The sequence below is a fragment of the Paralichthys olivaceus genome, chromosome 5, assembly GCF_024713975.1.
Source record: "Paralichthys olivaceus isolate ysfri-2021 chromosome 5, ASM2471397v2, whole genome shotgun sequence".
Lineage (NCBI taxonomy): Eukaryota > Metazoa > Chordata > Actinopteri > Pleuronectiformes > Paralichthyidae > Paralichthys > Paralichthys olivaceus.
The window spans coordinates 12351445-12369544 of NC_091097.1; the positions used below are offsets into that span (position 1 = coordinate 12351445).

At 43.7% G+C, this 18100-nt stretch overlaps 1 protein-coding gene across 9 annotated transcripts in view; it reads left to right on the forward strand.

Moving 5' to 3' along the window:
• Positions 1 to 3587: 3587 nt before the first annotated feature.
• Positions 3588 to 18100, forward strand: part of LOC109634322 (BAH and coiled-coil domain-containing protein 1) — a 65767-nt gene continuing 51254 nt past the window's right edge. For all 9 annotated transcript variants that reach the window (XM_069525421.1, XM_069525424.1, XM_069525422.1 and 6 more), the window contains exons 1-2: positions 3588 to 3857; positions 6786 to 7109. In XM_069525421.1, coding sequence (XP_069381522.1) covers positions 6938 to 7109 — 172 coding nt within the window. In that variant the 5' untranslated portion in view covers positions 3588 to 3857; positions 6786 to 6937. The remainder of the gene's footprint in view (positions 3858 to 6785; positions 7110 to 18100) is intronic.

An 18100-nucleotide genomic window follows, 5' to 3' on the forward strand; every position in this document is an offset into this window, starting at 1 on the left:
CATATTAATGCACAAAGATATACCTGATTTCTAAAATCTTAATTAATGTCGACTGATATCAGGTTATATGTGCATGCATAAGTGCTTGCACACACACACACACACACACACACACACACACACACAATATACACAAACTGTACACAAACACAGGTCAAAGGGTATCCATTGTTAACATCTCCATGTTATGTTGGGCAGTGGGTTTGTGGAATTAACTTGACCACATGCATTAAACCTAACCTAACCCATGAGTTCCCGTGTTTTAGGAGATGTTAAATATTATTATTTTTGGCCAGTTAGTCTATTTAAAATGTATTTCCACATTTTCAACAACATCATGAATGAAAACATATGGAAATCTTCCCTTCGAACTTTGGCATTTTGTTTAAAACTTGTGCTACCAAACCACTGCAATATTTTGTAGTATCACTGTCAGATGCTCCAAATGATCAGCCATGCGGAGAGCGGTCTAGTGTATTTTATATGTGGAATTAAAAGCATTCATCCAACGAGTTGTCTATAAGTAATATCCATGGGTCCTTTCTTCAACTGTAGATGTGGGTGGGAGGTGCAGGCTGTCAATCATCAATGCTTCATTGATCAAGGACAATCCTCGTCGTAAAACTGGCCTTTTTTCTTAAGAAATCACTCACTCCGCATTAATTATCACTTGTGTGTGTGTGTGTGTGTGTGTGTGTGTGTGTGTGTGTGTGTGTGTCTGTGTGTGTGTGTGCGCGCAGCTGACCCCCCCTCCCTGACTGTTTCACATTGCATCCATGCACTCACTTGAGAAAGGCCCATGATGAGAAGGAATTCCAGCACCTTCTTATATATACCATATATAAAACATTTATTACGTTATAATACATTAGAGCAAAGCAGCAAAGCTTTTTTTAAATCTCACAAGGGGCAATATAAGAAAACTAAAAAACAGTGTCCACTGTAGTAAATTATATCATGGTCAGAAAGAGTAAACAATAAAAAGAAAATATAAAAATCCATTTACTCCAACTCTACATTAATGTGTGCGAATAAAGATAATTTCATAAATATATTTCTTGATATAAGGGATTTAAAAAAAGATAATTGATAGATAAATAAAATATGACTTTTGAGGTGTCATTTGCTTCAAATAATAATTGAACTAATTAAATAAAAGTGAACACATTTCTAATTAATTTTGCCAGGCCATGTAAAAAAAACAGCTGTGGGTCTTGGAGCACTAACACACACACAGAAAGAAAAAGTGGTAATAATCTACCATAATTTCCCTACTTTGATGGGCTGATTTGTTTTTATATGATCTGTTGTTTAAAAGCAACATTTGCCCAAAAAATGTTTTGCAGGGGGAAAAAATTACAACAAAACGTCACTGTGAGTTTAAATAAATAAAAAAGATGGAAATGAGGAAACTTCTTTATTATCCTGATAAAATAAACATAGAATTAAAAAAAAGAAAATGTGTTGTGCATGAGAGAGTGGCTGCTTCATGTTCAGATCAACCTCTGCTGGCTCCATGCAAGCTTCTCACAGCCTCATCTGAATTCACTGGACGGCCACCATTACAAACAGGACTGCTACTTGTCCAAAAAAAATGCACCATAAAAAAACTAAATGCAGTGTGTTCTTTATCACTAGTGTGACTGTAATTTGAACGCAGCAGCACCGCAAAGACAAACCTCATGCAGACACGGTTTAAAAACGCTCCGTGCAGATTTTCTCCTCGGCGGGACGATCGTAGTGTTCTCCCCCGTTCAACTCTCACGTGCAGCCGGTAACCCGACGCGCTCGTTCCGCTCGCTTTCGCAACTTTTCATTAACGCCGTCCGTCGCGTGTTGTCCGAAAACTAACCTCGATTATTTTAAATATCCAACGTATAATTCCCCCCCTCCCTCTCTGCAGTATTCCCTTTGATTCACGCTTGACTCATATGGCTTCAGGGCCAATAGGGGTCCGCCTTTGGGGCGCCTGGAAACCGTCTCTTCTTTTTTTTTTATCCCCCTTTCATCATCTAACCCGGGACGCCTTGAAACCGCAGGGCCAGTTATTGCCTTTTTTTTTTCAAGACAGCCCAATGCGGACTGGCCAACAGCCAATCAGAGTCTTGTTTACACTCGGTGACTGACAATGCGCTGGCACCGCGCCAGCCAATCAAAAGCGCACATGCAGAAAGAAGGTGGAGTGGGGGGGGGGGGGGGGGGGGGTCATTTGTAAACATTTAGCATAATGTAATAACCAGAGTCCATAGTAATAACATGGGGGGGGGGTATTGGAATCACAGTGTTGTCTGTCTGATTCAGAGTTTCAAGAAATTGGTTCCGAAAGCATTTGCCAAAAAAAAAAAAAAAAACGAAGAAGGAAGAAAAAAAAATATATAGACACAAGAATAGTGAGTGTTTAATGTGGACTATAAATGCCCTGAATTGTTAACTTAAAATGAAATATACATAGAGCCATTAATCTGTAAAAGAGAGATAGGCCACCACTGTTTTATAGGACAATTTATTCAGCTTCATTATTTCTTTAATTCTCTTCATATGTTTGAGCTGTGTGTACATTTCTATGCAAATGTCATGAAGGAAAATATTTGAATTTTGTTTTTTACCCATTCATTGGGGAATCATGAATCTTTGTCATTGAAATATCAAAACAAAGATGTATTCAAAACATGATCTGGTGTAGGCATATATTTTTGACCATGCGTTCAGACTTAAGGCTTTTATTAACTATCATATAAGTAGCCTATATAAGTGACTCTCTAACCCCCATCAGTCCGAACGCTCCCTGAGATCCTCCAAAAGGGCCCGATTAACAGTTTCCTTTGCTGCCCCTGCCCCGCGACTTTGGAACCCCGTGCCTGGAGATCTCAGGGCAACAGTCGCTTCTTTTAAATCTGTTCTCAAGATGATCACATGGCTTATTTTTAACTGTTAATATTTATCTTTTATTTTCATCTTGTTTATTTTGTTAAATTGAATTTTGGATTCTTGAGATTCGGCTTTATAGTCCAGCCCTTTGAAACTTTGTTTTTGAAAAGTGCTACATACATAATTTAAGATAAAATAATCCTTTATTACACTTACGATGGGAAAATGTGCAATATTGCAGCAGCAAAAGTCAAAAAAAGGCATCAGTTAAGTAATAAGTTAATGCAATACTTATGTGTAAGGAATATGAAATGAAGTTATGTAATTTGTTATGCATCTTTTATGCTTCTTTTTCATTTCTATTTGGAACATTCGGCCAATATAACTTACATTTGGGGTCTGCACACAACTCAAACGCAGTTCTGACCATAGTATTTTCGTGCTTACGTTGCTATGACCGCTGCCCGTGGACCCTGCGTTATCTGCGGTGCATTTTGAAGCTGGGCTGAGGCTGCACTGAGCTCCATTGTGAGAGCATCACACCGACTCGTGCTTTAAATCTGGCGCTTCCTGCTCTGTTTAGTGTCTCCAGCCGGCGCGCCATTGGCCCGCGCTGGCGGCCAATCGGAGCCCTGCGTGTCCCCTGGCGGGCGACACGAGCTCATTGGGCATGCAGGTATCCGACCAATGGGAGGCCGTGTTTACCCTGCCCCTGAGAAGCGAGGTGCGCAGTTTGCACCGGGAGAGAAACCGCTGCTCGGAGATCGGAGCCGCGATCCAGCCAGGCCGGAAGCCCCGGTCCCACCGCTTCCACAGACCGAACCAGCGGGCTCCTGCACAGCCACAGATGGAGATACTGTAGGAGCTCCCTCTGAGCCACATGGTCCACTTCAGAGATTCTTTTTAAATGGGCGCACTCGGCCTCGCAGCGTCCCTCTCTGTGTTTTGTGTTTTTATAATTTATTGTTATGCAAGGATTTAACATACCAGTAAGTAGTCATTTTTTTATATACTTTATATATTTCATTACATTAAAATTATTACAGGGGCCTGAAAGCTGTGTGTGACGAGCTGTCCACTATAGACAGTGCAGAGGCATCAGTTTTTGGGATAACAAAACAGGATATCTGTTTCCTGTGGAAGAAAAAAACAATGATTTAATACAACGAGCTGACCAAATACACACACACTTAAATTATTATTTTTATTATTACATTATTATTATAATCGTCATCGTCATGACGTTATTGGCAATGCATTAAATAAAATACTTAATTTCTATAAACTACTTATTTTGTGCATGTTTTCTTAAATTATTCTAAAATTAAAAAACGTACCAGTTCTATTCATATATTTATTTATCTATTTGTGCTTTAGCCTTTAATAACATGGTGACATTTATATTTTTATTAGAAATTTAGCAGTGAGGTGCACAAAATGATTATAGTCTCGTTGTAAAAGCCTTTAAAAAATAATCCAGGCGGAATTGTTCGCACGGAGAAAGAGTGAGAGGGATCAGTGGGACACGCTGCCTCTCGCCCCGGCCGAGGTGCACTCCCTGCCGGCTCGCACGGTCGCGGAGGTCCGCCTGCCTCGCAGCGCGACCCGGGCGGACGCAGCGTAATTTAATTTATCTTTCTGCTTTCGGTTGGATCCTGTGAGTGAGACCGGCAGCTGCGAAATGAATCACATTAGGGCGTCGATCATTAGATTTTTTTAAATTTAAATGCAGTTTATCTGGTGAAGGAAGCAATCTGCGCATTTTAAAGGGTAAAACGAAGTAGGAACACCCACGGTGGTTCAGCCTTTACGCCACTGCGACTAAATTCCCACGAATGTACATACGCGCCTTAAAAAAATCGTGTCCGTGCTATAAAATGTGCGTTTATTTATATTTGAACACACGAGATTGTTCGTGGATCTACGTGAGAGAGAGAGGGGGCTGAGTGCTACAGCATGGCGAGGGGAAGGTAATGGCCGACTGCAGAGCACTTTCTCAGTGTGGAGACAAAGGCAGTCCTCCTGACGGGCGGCCATTCACCCTGGATCTCAACTCAGTCCACAGATACACATGCAGCAACAAGGCTTCTTCACCGTTTTCCATATAAATGTTTGCTCACCTCATAACATTTAGTCCCGGAGTCTGTGGAGGGATTTTACGCAGCTCTGAATTGTGGGCTCTGGCTGTAACTGGCTCCATGTGGAGATAATAGTGTTTAGGCTGCAACTGCCTTTATTTGATTAGAATATGCTCATCCTCGCACACAGCACAGTATATATATGCATTTCACACATTTCAATTTGTATTATTTAAATTTATATTTTGCTGGAGTTCTCTCCACAATGTCCTCTTCAATTAAGGTCCCCTAAAATGAGAATTTATAGTATTTAACCACACACACACACACACTCTCCCTCTCTCTCTCTGCGTGTGTGTGTCTCTGCTGTGTTTAGAAAACTCAGCCATGTATATTTTTATTTATTTGATCCACGAAATGAAGCTGCCCTCTGCTAGCCTGCTTTAGTTTTTAATCAGTACCATTGAAGCTGTCACTTGAAGACAAAAATCACATATATATATATATAATTGTTTTACAGTGAAGTTATCCCACTTTATATTTCAATTGATAAGACCGAGTCCCACCTTCTCTCCCCTTCTCTCCCCCCATCTCGACTAAATAATACTATTTTTGTGGCATGGCAGAGGATGCTGCCTGTAATGTATTTACTATACTCCATTTGATTACCTGACCTGAAATAGGTCAAGGCAGTGAGAGTGCAGTTATTCACATGCACACACACACACGTGCACGAGCGTACACACACACACACACACACACACACACACACATAGAGAAAGGGGGAGAGAGGGAGAGTCCATGTCTGCAGGAGCTGAAGCATCTCTGTTATGAATCTACATTATGATTCTTTTCCTATTTTAATTATCACTATGATTTCTCTTCTTTCTTTATTAAATGACAAGTGAACGTTCTTTATATTTGATAATGCAATTTTTTTGATGGACGCTACATTTATTTTTATTCATCATTATAAAGTGGGTTCTTTTTTTTTTAGTTTGCAGATGGTGCACAACTTGTCTATTTGGCATTCATTGCATATATAAGACCACGAACGTGAAATGTGCTGAGATCTCGATGGGGGTGCTGCTGATGGGAAAGGGGGGGGAAAAACGCCTGTATCAATCGGAAACAATAGGACGAGGAGAGGGAGGCATGAAGGCAGGCAGCGTTGTTCACCTTGAGATGTGGGCTGTTCCATCATTTTAATCCACCCAAACACTGCAACACTCTCCAGCCTCCAACACAACCAAACAGCTTTTTTATTAAGATTGTTTCAGCATAAAAATAAAAAAAATCATAAAACTATATATAGGTTATTTATTTCATTATGTGATTTTTGGAGCAGAGTGACAGCTGACAAGCGCTGTGACGTGTTTGGATAAAACGTAACACGGGTATTATTTATTAACCAGAAAAAGAATATGCATCTCTCATGTGCGCCAGTGTGCTCGTCGTGCGTGTGTCTGTGGAATATCAAGTGCTCTTCTCCATATGATGCATGTCAGGCCTATATATCCCAGGCTGATCGATAGAGCTGGGGCTGCTCACTGGGCTTGAGGACGAGCTCGCTGCTCGTTTGTATCCGCGGTGACTTTCCAGCATCAGCGTTTAGGCGATTTCACCTTTACGCACAAAAAAAGAACCCTTGACGCGAGAGGAAAGGCCGGTACAACCAAACGCAATGGAGCGCTACTAATTACTTGTTTTCTCTGACATCTCTAAAGGACTTGGCTATAATGCAATGTCAGTATTTTTGCAGCGTGTAATTCCTAACTGGGCTTTCCTTGTTTCATTTCTTGATAATGGACATTTGCTTTGAATTTCTCCTTTTGACAGAAAATATGATCGGGGGCTACTTTTTTGGCTGGATAAGCCTGCAGTCGACTGAATGCAACACATAGATCTGAAGGAAAGGATTATTATATGGGTTGCATTTGATTTTCCTGACCTGCCCCATCCGGAATTCGGATTACTCAACATTCCTCGGAATGGAAGGACGGGATTTCGCTGCTCCGGCGCACCTCCTATCAGAGCGGGGCGCCCTGGTGCACCGAGCCGCCTCTCGGATCGCTCCCTCGGGCCACGGCTCTGTGCAGCACGCCGGTCACTTCCCGCCGGGGAAATACTACCCTTCGCACATACCAATGGCTCCGCACTCAGGTTAGTCCAACATCGACGATGGTGTTTTGTCACATAATGGAGCACAGACTGAAATGTATGGTTTTCTTTTGGAGCAACATTTATCTACCTCTACGCTGGCTGTTGTTTCCAATGCCTTCCTTACACCGGTGCCTGTGCGTCTCTCAGCGTGCAGGGGCTGTGGCCTGCGTGTGTGGTGGAGCACAAAGCTGATTTATTTTTGCACAAAAGAGAGCCTCTGTGTTTTAAATAAACGATCGCTCAGGTGTGGCTGTTGACAGAGTTTCACTATTCAAATATCAGCTAATAAATTTGATTTACACGAGGCCTCAGAGGAATTTTGATTAAGCTGAATCAACAATTGTAGCTTAAATATCTCTAAAGGTAATAAAGGCGTCTTAGTTAAACAAATAGCCATTTGATAAGTTAGGTAAATGCCATGGCATTTGAAAATGGCATTAGAAGTCTGTTGTAGTTTGCAGTTTGCACTGTATGGAGTTGGACAGAGCACACTGGCACTGGTTTCCCACTGGCTATATGCAGCTGAATCTAAAATGAGATTTTGTCACTTCACGTTAAAATTGATACGAGTCACACTGATGCCATCACTTACCCATAAAACCCTGGGCCATACCCAGAGCTACAAGCAATCATGGGGAGAAGCTGGAGGAGCAGGTCTGCGTTGGGTTTACTATGTGTGGACTGGAGGTTGTAGATATAGGAGGACGAGCATTGCTATAGAAAATCCTCCTGCTGTGCATGGGCTTGGAAGTGTCTGGGTGCAAATGTGTTCACAGTGCATGAGTCAGGTTTAACAAGTAGACTTGTGAATCTTGTGTTCCCAAATGTGCACGATTACAAACACAAGGACACACATTTGTGTCCACAGAGAACAGAATAATCTATAGTGTCTGTTTTTGAAAATCCATCAGGGTGTGGACACATTGAAAGAAACACCTGTATAGTCAAATGGTGTCACAATAATCCTCCAAATAAAATGAAATAGAATAAATCCTTGGTAATGCCTTTAATCATTTTCCTTGCCAACATTTGGTGTCTATGTTTTATTGGATCTAATTAAAGCTTTTCTTAAATTTCATGTAAAAAAAATATGCACAGATGTTGTGATGATGGGCTGGATCACGAAATGCTGTCATTGCTTTTATTTTGTCCACGTATGTAAAACAAAAGAGGCTTAAAAATAAGATAAGTGACATCAGCGGCGTATTGGTTGCATCAAACACTTACACCTCTGGAACCATTTTCTTTTGAAAATATGTAAATGCAGCTTCTAAAAACACATGTTTGTGATGCGGCAGTTGAGGAATCTGCAGGTCACTGGGAAGCAAAGAAAGCGAAGCTCTTTAAAGTTATTTTATGTAAAGTGTATCTGCAAAATTCAGAACTGAATCCCGTGGGCTACATGTAGGTGGTTGATGTAGGTGGTTAAATACAGCAATCACTGAATTTAGTTTTTTTGTTTTTCTGCATTGTATTTATTTATTTATTTATTTATTTGTGTGTTTGTTTATTTATATCTTTTAATATCTTATTAAACTGCAGGCAGTGTTGTGGCAGGCTAATCAAAGATATTTTCAAATTCATTGTGTTTCTAAGGATCCAGAATTTGTCTGCAAAACCGTGCTGAGCATGAGGTATAATTAGTCATTCAGGAGAATTCATGGGCGCTGTTCACCATTCATCTCTCACCATTCATGTTTGCTTTTGGCAGCGCACACACACACACACACACACACACACACACACACACACACACACACACACACACACACACACACACACACAGTGCCTGCATCCATATGTGTTCTTTTTTTTTATTAAAGATGTTTTGTTGGGAGCATGAAGGCTAATGCTGGCTACAGGGTACAGGTGCTTACCCAACGAGATTTGGTGTTTCTTTTGTAGTGCTGCGCTGCACCAACATGAATACGTACCCTCCAAATGTCAACACTGTTCAATGAGCAGCACAGGTGGTTTATTGTTCTCCCCAGTCTCGTCGGTTACATGGGTGTGACTGGAGACAAAGTCTGTCTAATATCCGCAAGATTTGGGAAAATGAGTTAAATCTTTACATTTCAGGTGTTTGATTGAGGATAATGGAGAATAATTTGACATAAATTCACATAATTTCTAAATCTCCGCTGGGCTCTGTTAGAATAATATTTTGGTACTGCGCTCTGCTGAATCTTTGATTTATTTTAATTATATTTGAAAATGTCAAGCTTGTCATAATGCAAGAAGGTGGATGGGACAGGAGGCATAATTCACAATTATTCCTGGCATATATTTTTAAGACAGTAATTCATCCAAACAGTGAATATTGTAAATGTGTAATCTTTGTGACACAAGAAAAGGAATTTGGTTTTGAAAGCCATTTCCATTAATTAGGTCTAAATTTAATAAAAGTGTAATATTAACTATTCGTTTCAAATGTGTTAACGTTCAGCAGTTTTTTGTATATAAGTAAAGGTCAGTTGTACAATGAAACAACTGTCAAATGTTCGTAGGTTGTCTGGATGTACTGGCCTCAGAATGTTGCTCATCTTGACAGCGCAGGTCATTAGTGTCCCTTCAAGTGTCCTGTATGCTAGCAACATTAGCACAACTGAGCTTGTTGTTTGCAGAGTGTATTGGATCCCTTCAGTTTCTCTGCACTTTCCCCCCGGGGACTAACTTGCACACTGGTTCACATGAATACTTTAGAAAGAGCATGAATATTTCAGGGTTGATGTAAAAATGCATTCAGAGGCAGGTTTCTGATGTGGCTCCTTGAAAGGGCTCCTCTGACTTTGCAGAGGTATTTATTGTTGAGCGCACCCTTCACCCTCGCAGCTGAAAAGAGTGATGGCGGTTGCAACACCCCCCCCCCCCCCCCCGGCATTGTTCCTCGCCGGGCTACGGAGTTTCAGCATATTTTGGAATGAAATTTACTGTCTTTGTTTTGCTCGGACGGGTGAGATTGGTTACAATCAGGCAACAACAGACGCAAAACATGCATTCCTGCCGTCTTGTCCACTGAGCCATGTTCCCCAGCACTGGTAGAGATTCTGTCAGTGTGCGTTTGCCTCTGTCCATCTTCACCTACTACAAGTCAGTCATTTGTAATGCTTGTCAGGTGGTCGATTTATGTTATACACTTGCACCGTGTTTTGGGAATGTGACATTGGAGCAACTTCTTTATGCACATGCCTTCTGAAACCCTGAAACCCACAGACCTGTTAACTCTACCGTTTAATTCAGCCAGTTCATTTACAAGGACTTTGAAACAGTAATTTTATCTCATGCTGGCTCCGGTGCAGGGTTGGAGACAGTCCTCACTTGGCCGTGAGGCTGGGATTCAGATGTTGGATAGTGTCAGAACAGGAGACACAGTGGAGCTGTCTTTACTGCTGGCATTTATGGCTGGGGGCTCATCTTTCAGCCATATTGTTCTGATCAGTGTGCTCTGGCTGAGGTGTGGCTGTGTGAAAGCAGCAGGGGGTTCGGAGGCTGTCCATGGCTGAGCACTGCTCTAAACACCCCATGTAATCAAAGGTCATTTTTATGTCATCTTGCTCACTCGGCCTCCCCTTCCTTTACATCTCCTGTGTCTCCCTTTCCATAAGCTGGCCCCTTCTCTCCTCCCCTCCATTTCTCTGTCTCCTTTCTTTCCAACAGGAAGACCCTTGTGTCTGGGAAGAGGTGGTCTTCCTGCCACTTCTGTTTTAGCCACCCTCCCCTGCTCCGGGCCATTGTTGCAGACCCCAGCTTTGTGTGTGTTTTTTACGGCTGCTGTTAAAGATAAAAAACAGTCCCTTCCACCCCCTTTATTGTTTTCTGGTAGGATGTCCCTGGCATTCCCTTGGTTTTTATGTCCTAGCTGGATATCCGAGCAGCTTCCCCCTTCAAAGGTTAGCTGTGTTGTCTGCCTTCTCCTGTTTTTTTTTTCCAAAGGGGAATAAATAACTTTACTGAGACTTTTATTGAACATGTCATTGCTGGAACATCCCATGGGTCTGTGGTTGTTGGGAAGACGCTTCAAAGACAAACACAGGTGTTTGGCGGAGTTCGCAAAGAGCTGGTTACAACCAGGGTCTTAAAAAGAATAAACCTCAGTGAGTGGGTGAGGGTTGTTTGTGGGAAGGGTTGCTTCTTCTTAGCCTTGTAGTTCTTGTGTTGTGAGCACTCACAGTTCGTACCCCCCCCCCCCCCCCCCCCATTCTTGTTGACCCTAGACAAGAGTGGTGACAAGGGTGTGTTGCATGCTCAGAGTAATTATTCAGGACTACACCGAAAGCCTGTGTCAGTCCGTTGTTTTTAAATGCAACCGTTTGGGGGGATTTGGAGAGAGAAATTCACAAGGCTTACCTGAGCAAAAAAAAAACCTGACATCTTGAATAACCCTTCTTAAATATTACATTAAAGAGCTTCTTGTATCCAGGAGCCACTGTGGTGGAAGTGCAGTGACAGAACGTGGGTCTTAGGCCAAGTTACATTTGGCTGCAGCCTCATGCTCTCCCTCCCTCCCCTCTCCTGTCCAGCACTGCAAAACAGGGTGAGAACCTTGGCCTGTTGTTGGGCTCGTTTGTGGATTGTTGTGAGATGACACAGTTCAGACGCAATGTCACAAGAGCCCCTGAATAGTGGAGGTGTTGCTTGGCCTCCTACACCTGGCTGAAATAGCACCTTGCCCAATGCTGCCGCCATCTGTCACCTTCCCCTGACGCTCCCACTGTACTTGCCATGGCAAGGTCAGCCCTCTCAGAAAGGGTATGTCCCTTCCATATTTGCAAATAGTTTCGGTTACAAGGGTAACACACTCTGTGTTTTGAATGAATTCAATCATGCATATAAAAAAAACTTTGGCAAGCCCCAGAATTTGCCTTAATGTCCAATTACCCCCCAAAAATATAAAAATATATATATACTATAAAAAAAAGTGAGAGCATCTGTTATCTGAGCACACATTCAGGTAAAAGTGACGGATTTGATTTCAGATAAAAGGCTTCATCATCTTTTTATTCTTTGCATTTCTCTGCTCATCAGCAAAACTGTCCACAGAAAGAAAAAAAAGAAACAAAAAATTAGGGGTTTGCCTTTGAGGATTTTGGCCAGCGAGTGGCCATGCTGCCACAGAGACGGGCTCTTCAAACAGACCGCCACCCACACTTCACCGTGTGGCATGGTGCCACAGAGCCCTTGCCTCGAGCGCGGGGCGTGTACACAGGACAAACACAAAGGAGACCCACGGGTGAGAGCGACGGGCAGGGTAATACCTTCCTGTATCGGATTTCAGGGCATTAGATTTCAAAAACTTCCCATCTATTGAAACACTCAATATGAGGAAGTAAGAAGTTGAATGAAGAGTCCGACATGGCTAAAATCATTTGATCGCTTTGCATGACAAAAAAACGTGCACACCCGTCCAAACAAAAAAAAGTATTTGGAACAAAAATATATTGTTGTGAGATTGAATAGACTGATTAATTTACCCAAAGTCAGCCACTGCTGTTTTGTTTGTGATTTGTATCTCTCCCCCTGGTTTTGCTCTTTTTCTCTCTCCTTCTGTCTCACCCACCCCTCCCTCTCATTCTCCCTCCCAGTATCAGGCTGCTTCTCATCAGGCAGCCCCAGGCCCACCTCAGCGCAGGGCTGTATTGCATGTGACAGCTGTTAGACATTATTAACGGCTCAAGCAGAAAATCCAGATTATTTGTTTTTTAATTTCAGATTTATTATTGTAATCGTTCAGTGAAAAGAACAAAAAATGACCGTTGCCCTATTGTTGTTGGCAGATTTGTGGTCAGCGACAATCCTGAATGCACATGGGTGTGTGTGTGGTTTTGTTTGGGTGAGTGGGTTTTTTTGCGTGCGTGTGTGAATCCTGGATTGCGTTCTCCAGACAACACCCCCCGCCCCACTGCAGCCACGGCACCCTGTGGTTGGCTGTGAGGCCTAGACAGGTGCATTGTTAACCCTCTAACGTCTGAGTCTGTCCCTGCGGGATCTGCTGAAGATATCATGCTCACGATGCAGCTCGTGTGGCAGTTCCACTGTGTGCTGCGTTCACAGCAGCCAACTGTGCTGCACTAATGGTGCACATAAACATTGTATTTTATATCACAATTTTTCTATTTAACAGTTGAACGTACAGGGTGTGTGTGTGTCTGCAAAATTCTACAAAGAACAGGCTGACGTTTCTGCTGCAGCACTAAAGCCCAATTCCTGTTTCTGCGTGAAAGCTGTAGCCTATGTGTAGACATGTACCCTATGCAGAGCCCTACGCCGTACCCTGACCAGCACCTCCCCAAAAAATGGAAGATACGTCAAGGCGTTGCAGACCGCTGAGATTGGTCTGCCTGGTAACATCAACAGACTCGCCGCCATTTTTGAGTTGAAGGAACGAACACGGATGACGTCTTTCTTCTCTTCGGTGCAGTTCTTTTAGAAAAATGAATTGCTCTTCAACATCTATCAGCTCCCAACATGATCTGCTTAGTAACAATCGCCATTGTTCTGACATTGAAGAAAACCTGAAGACGCGAAAAGCCAGCATAGAAACTCTAACACCACTCGTGTTTTGGCGGTGCAATTGCAGCGTGACTCACACACACCTACGCACAACTATGAATGCCACGCGCTACGTGCTTACCTACAGCATAGCTTCAACGCAGATGCGCAAATTAATCGGGTTTAACTTGTTATTAATGTCAGGATTTGTTTTGAAATACAACTCTGCGGTTGTTCCTGTGCAGCTCTTCCTCTCTGCTCTCCTGTTTGTTTCTTGTTTCTCCATATTTTGTCTATTCTGAGCTTCCCCCGTTTTCACTTGGCTGACTATGATCCACAAAATGTGTTGGGAGGGCCAGGAGTGAGAGCAGATAAACTCAAATAATGGGCCACGATTCGGTGACTGTCAGCGGTGCAGCGGGCGGTGGCGACACGCGGTACCAAACAATGAGGTGTGCTGCTAAATATATGCAGAGATTTGTCATTAAATATACATGCAGTATGCCTCTCAAGGATGTGTCAGCCCTTTTGTGAGAAAACAAAGATTAGCATCAGGAATTCCATTTTAATAAGTCTCTCGGGACAATTCAACCAGCTGCCTCGTCCTCAATCCAAAGGGGACTTGTTGCTCTCTCTTTCTTATTTTTCTTCTTGCACTCTCTCTCATGGATTTCTTCTGTTTTATTATAATGAAACCCCTCTCCTCCTGTTTTTTGGGGGAGGGGTCAAATCACATGTTTTACAATACAGAATCTTTCATGTACATGATCCCTCTTTAAAGATCCACGTCTGTACCCTATCCACTCCTCCCTGTGGTTCTCCCCCTTCTCTTTTACATTCAATGTCCTCCCTGTTTCTGTCCCTTTATCCCTCTTTTTTTTCATTTGGTCCCCTCTGCCTGATGTGACCACTAGGCTACACTGCCTCCTCTCTCTGATACTGTATGTGTCCCGAGGATCTGGGGCAAATGACTGGCTCCTCAGCAACAGATGTGTGTTTGTCTGCCGGTGCCGCATGCATTAGCTTTCTCTGCTCGCTATGTACAACCACTGACCTACCCCATGGTGGATGTGGGGGAGGGGGGGACTGGGGTGAGTTTGTGTGTTTGCACAATAAAGGGACAGACAGACAGAGAGAAAGAGAGGATGACGACGGCAAGACTAGATGCACACTGTCACATGCTGTCATACACTTACTGGTGCATTGCAAGCAGATGCAATACAAAGGCACACACACACACACACACACACACACACACACACACACACACACACTCACACACTCACACATCTTGCTTCCCAGGAGGCTGTGGGGCCAGTGGGACAGAGCAAGCTTGAGAGTCTGGTTCGTCTGTTTACATCTAATTATAGAAACAGGACTATTTCTGCAACTGCTGCTCCAGCTTTTTTATATTCTTACGAGAGAAAGAGAGGGAGAGAAATGGAGAGAGAGAGAGAGCGAGAAGTGAGAGCGAGGGAAAAAAAAAAAACAAAGCTTTGACAGCCTTTTCTCACAATGGTGAACGGTTATCTCATCCCCTCAGCACCGCTACAGTCTGCAGGCTCACAGTACAGTACAACAGGAGATGGGGGGAGGGGAGAGTGTCTTGTATTGTAAGCCCTCTCATCCTCATGTTACATGAATGTGCAAATTTAAGAGAAGCAAGTAATGGCAAACAAGGCGATGTATTTTCCCCATTAGAAACATTCAGATGACAATCGCCCCGATATAATTTCCTCACCCCTGCCCCACGGGCTGTTGCCTTGACCTGGCAGAAAATGCTGTCCATCACAGCAGTCAAAACAAAAGGATGAAAGTTGTTGTTGTTATCCATAGTATTAAATTTATATAGTATTAAAGGGACAGGGCCAGTGCAGTGGTTAATCCTCAAGCTTGGTGACTAATATCAAGCTGAGTGGCTGTTGTTTGCCAGGGGGGGGGTCCAGAGAGAGGTGTGGTCTGTCTGGGAGCTGTTTGGTTGCCTCGGGATGTCAGGTGAGAGCCGGAGCGGGGCAGGGTTGGGCCTGTGCTGGGTCTATAGGCCTGACAGGTTGCAGCCTCTTGCAGGTGTTTTCATGAAGAGCCCCCAAGGCCAAATGCAAAGCCTGCTGTGTGCAACCTGAGCCAGGTGCTTCCCATCCCCCACCCAAATACATAAACAGCTCCATAATGGCAGCGTGTGCTTGCGTACACTCCTTCACCCTCCCCCCCTTTACTCTGAGACATGGCAGGTAAATTAATTGGCCGCAAGTATGTAACGTGTATACCGAGATAAAGGTGCGCTGTCTGGCCGAGGCGTAGCGTAACGGCCGTAATGATGGCTCCATTGTGTTGATGTTGAGGGGGGTAGTTAGCGGCACAGCCAGCGGGGCCCTCGCTGGAGGGTGGGATAGCCTCTGATTAATAGTGGAGAAAGCTTTGAAGTGACACCCAAGTGCACCGGCTCACAGGCTAATAGCAACCATCAGTGTAGCTCCCTCTTCCTCAGTCTTCATTAGCTAATGTTTCCCCAGCACTATCTCGCCACCCTCCACTCACACGCCTGCCTCATCCACAGAGAGGCCTCAGTTGCTCTTAGCTTTTTATTTTTGCAGTTGTTTCATGATTTCACTGTCATTTCTCTCTGTCGTGTTTGGTAAAGTAAGAGAGAGGAGGCCTTAAGTCTCAGAGCTCCGCTGCGCAGGTGAACTGTGGTACGGCCTAAAGACTCATGGGATTGATGTGCCACAAGTGGGACATGACAGGGGACTATTCCCAGGATCCATTTTGATCTCCCACGCTGACAGACAAGCTACAGCTCTGGGTGTGTCTGTGCATGTGTGTGAGTTGAGGAAGCCGGGACTCGGAGGCAGGGTCTGGTCTGTCAGCTGTTGGAGTAAAGTAAACTATTAGCGGTGGGAGAAGGCAGCGTTTCCAGTGAAGAATTAGAACCACTTCTAATTGCAGTGAGGTTGGGCTATGATTACATGCTGGCTAATGCACTGACAGACCTCTCACTTGGCTGGCTCTCAGAATGCTGCTGAAATGGCTGAATGCCTTTTGGTTATACAGCATAATGGAAGGGTGTGTGTGTGTGTGCATGTGTGTGTGTGTGTGTGTGTGTTTTCTGTGAGTGGGTGTCTGCCTGTGTGATTACTCTTGCTTGTAAGAGTGGGTTCCTGTGTTTTTGTGCGTTATGCATTTTGCTTGCATACGTGTGTGTGTTTGTGTGTATGTATTTTCTATGCGATAACTGTGTTCTGCTTGTTTCTTGAGTGCCTGTCATTATTTGTAGTGCGGACAACTTTTCTTTCCTCAATCAAAACTCAGCTGGCGCAACTGTCTCTGAGCAGTGAGGAAGAAGAAGTGTGGTTTTTTGTGTACGCATGTGTTGTATTTGTGAGTGTATGCCCACGGGAAAGCGCAATCAAAGGAGCTGCGTTGTTGAGAGATTGTATGAAAGGAGTGAGAGCGGATACAAGAGTGGCAGGCAGCTGAGAGGGCAGCGTGTGGGGGTGGACGGGGGGTTGATGCAGGTGCCTAATTCTACCTCAGCCCTGAGCGTTTTATATTCCATCCATTTCTGTCTTCTGCACTTGTGCACGAGGCTGCTGCGGGGATGCAGTAAATCCACATGCTCCAGCTACAACGCTGATTAGCCAATATACAGTATCTGTGACAGCAATCAAAATAATATCACACAACGATTGGTTTATACAGCAGTATACTATAATCTGCTGCATAAATAAGCAGGTAAGAGATTTAAGAAGCAGAATCTTTATTTTTTTTGCTTGTGGAACAGCTTGTTCTCAGGTGTGCCGACGCCCCCGTTTACAAGAAGCTGTGGTTCACTGTTTTGCTGGCGAGTGCTGTAAATCACATCAAGTTCCCAGCATATGGGACCATAGTTACGAGCGTGTATCGGCTGTTTCTTCATCAGGACATTATGCCCATGTTATGTCTTTTTTTTTTACGAGACCGAAGCAATGCAGATGTCCCGCAGTTTCTCTGGGGGGGTCAGAGGGTCAGAGACAGCCTTCAAATAACGGTATTATAAATAACAGGATTTTTTTGGTGTTCATCGCTGTTGCCGACATCCTGGGTTAGTCATAAGTCGTAGATGGGTTGGAGTGTTTCAAAGACGATTGAAGGGAATGTGTTTTCATGCAAGAGGTCAGCAGAAGACCGCGGTTGCTCAAGGATGGGCCTGATTGTACACATGTGGATTTGTGAGCAGTTGTTAGGAAACGAAACAAGAATGTGTTGAGTTTATTTTGTCGATGTGGACGATGTGTCTGTACTTCCCCCGCTAATGTGTGACAGAGCATTGAAGTATGAGGAGAGAAGTGGTCATCCGTGGTAACGGGGCTTGCCAGACCGGAGTCGTCTGCACACATGGAAACTGGATGGATCAATACCTCTGGTATGGTGGTAAACTTTGCAGCTGCGTGGGCAGGAGGGGACGGTTGGGCGTACTGGAACATATGATGGCACTGCAGATGTCTCTTATATTAGAGGGTTTT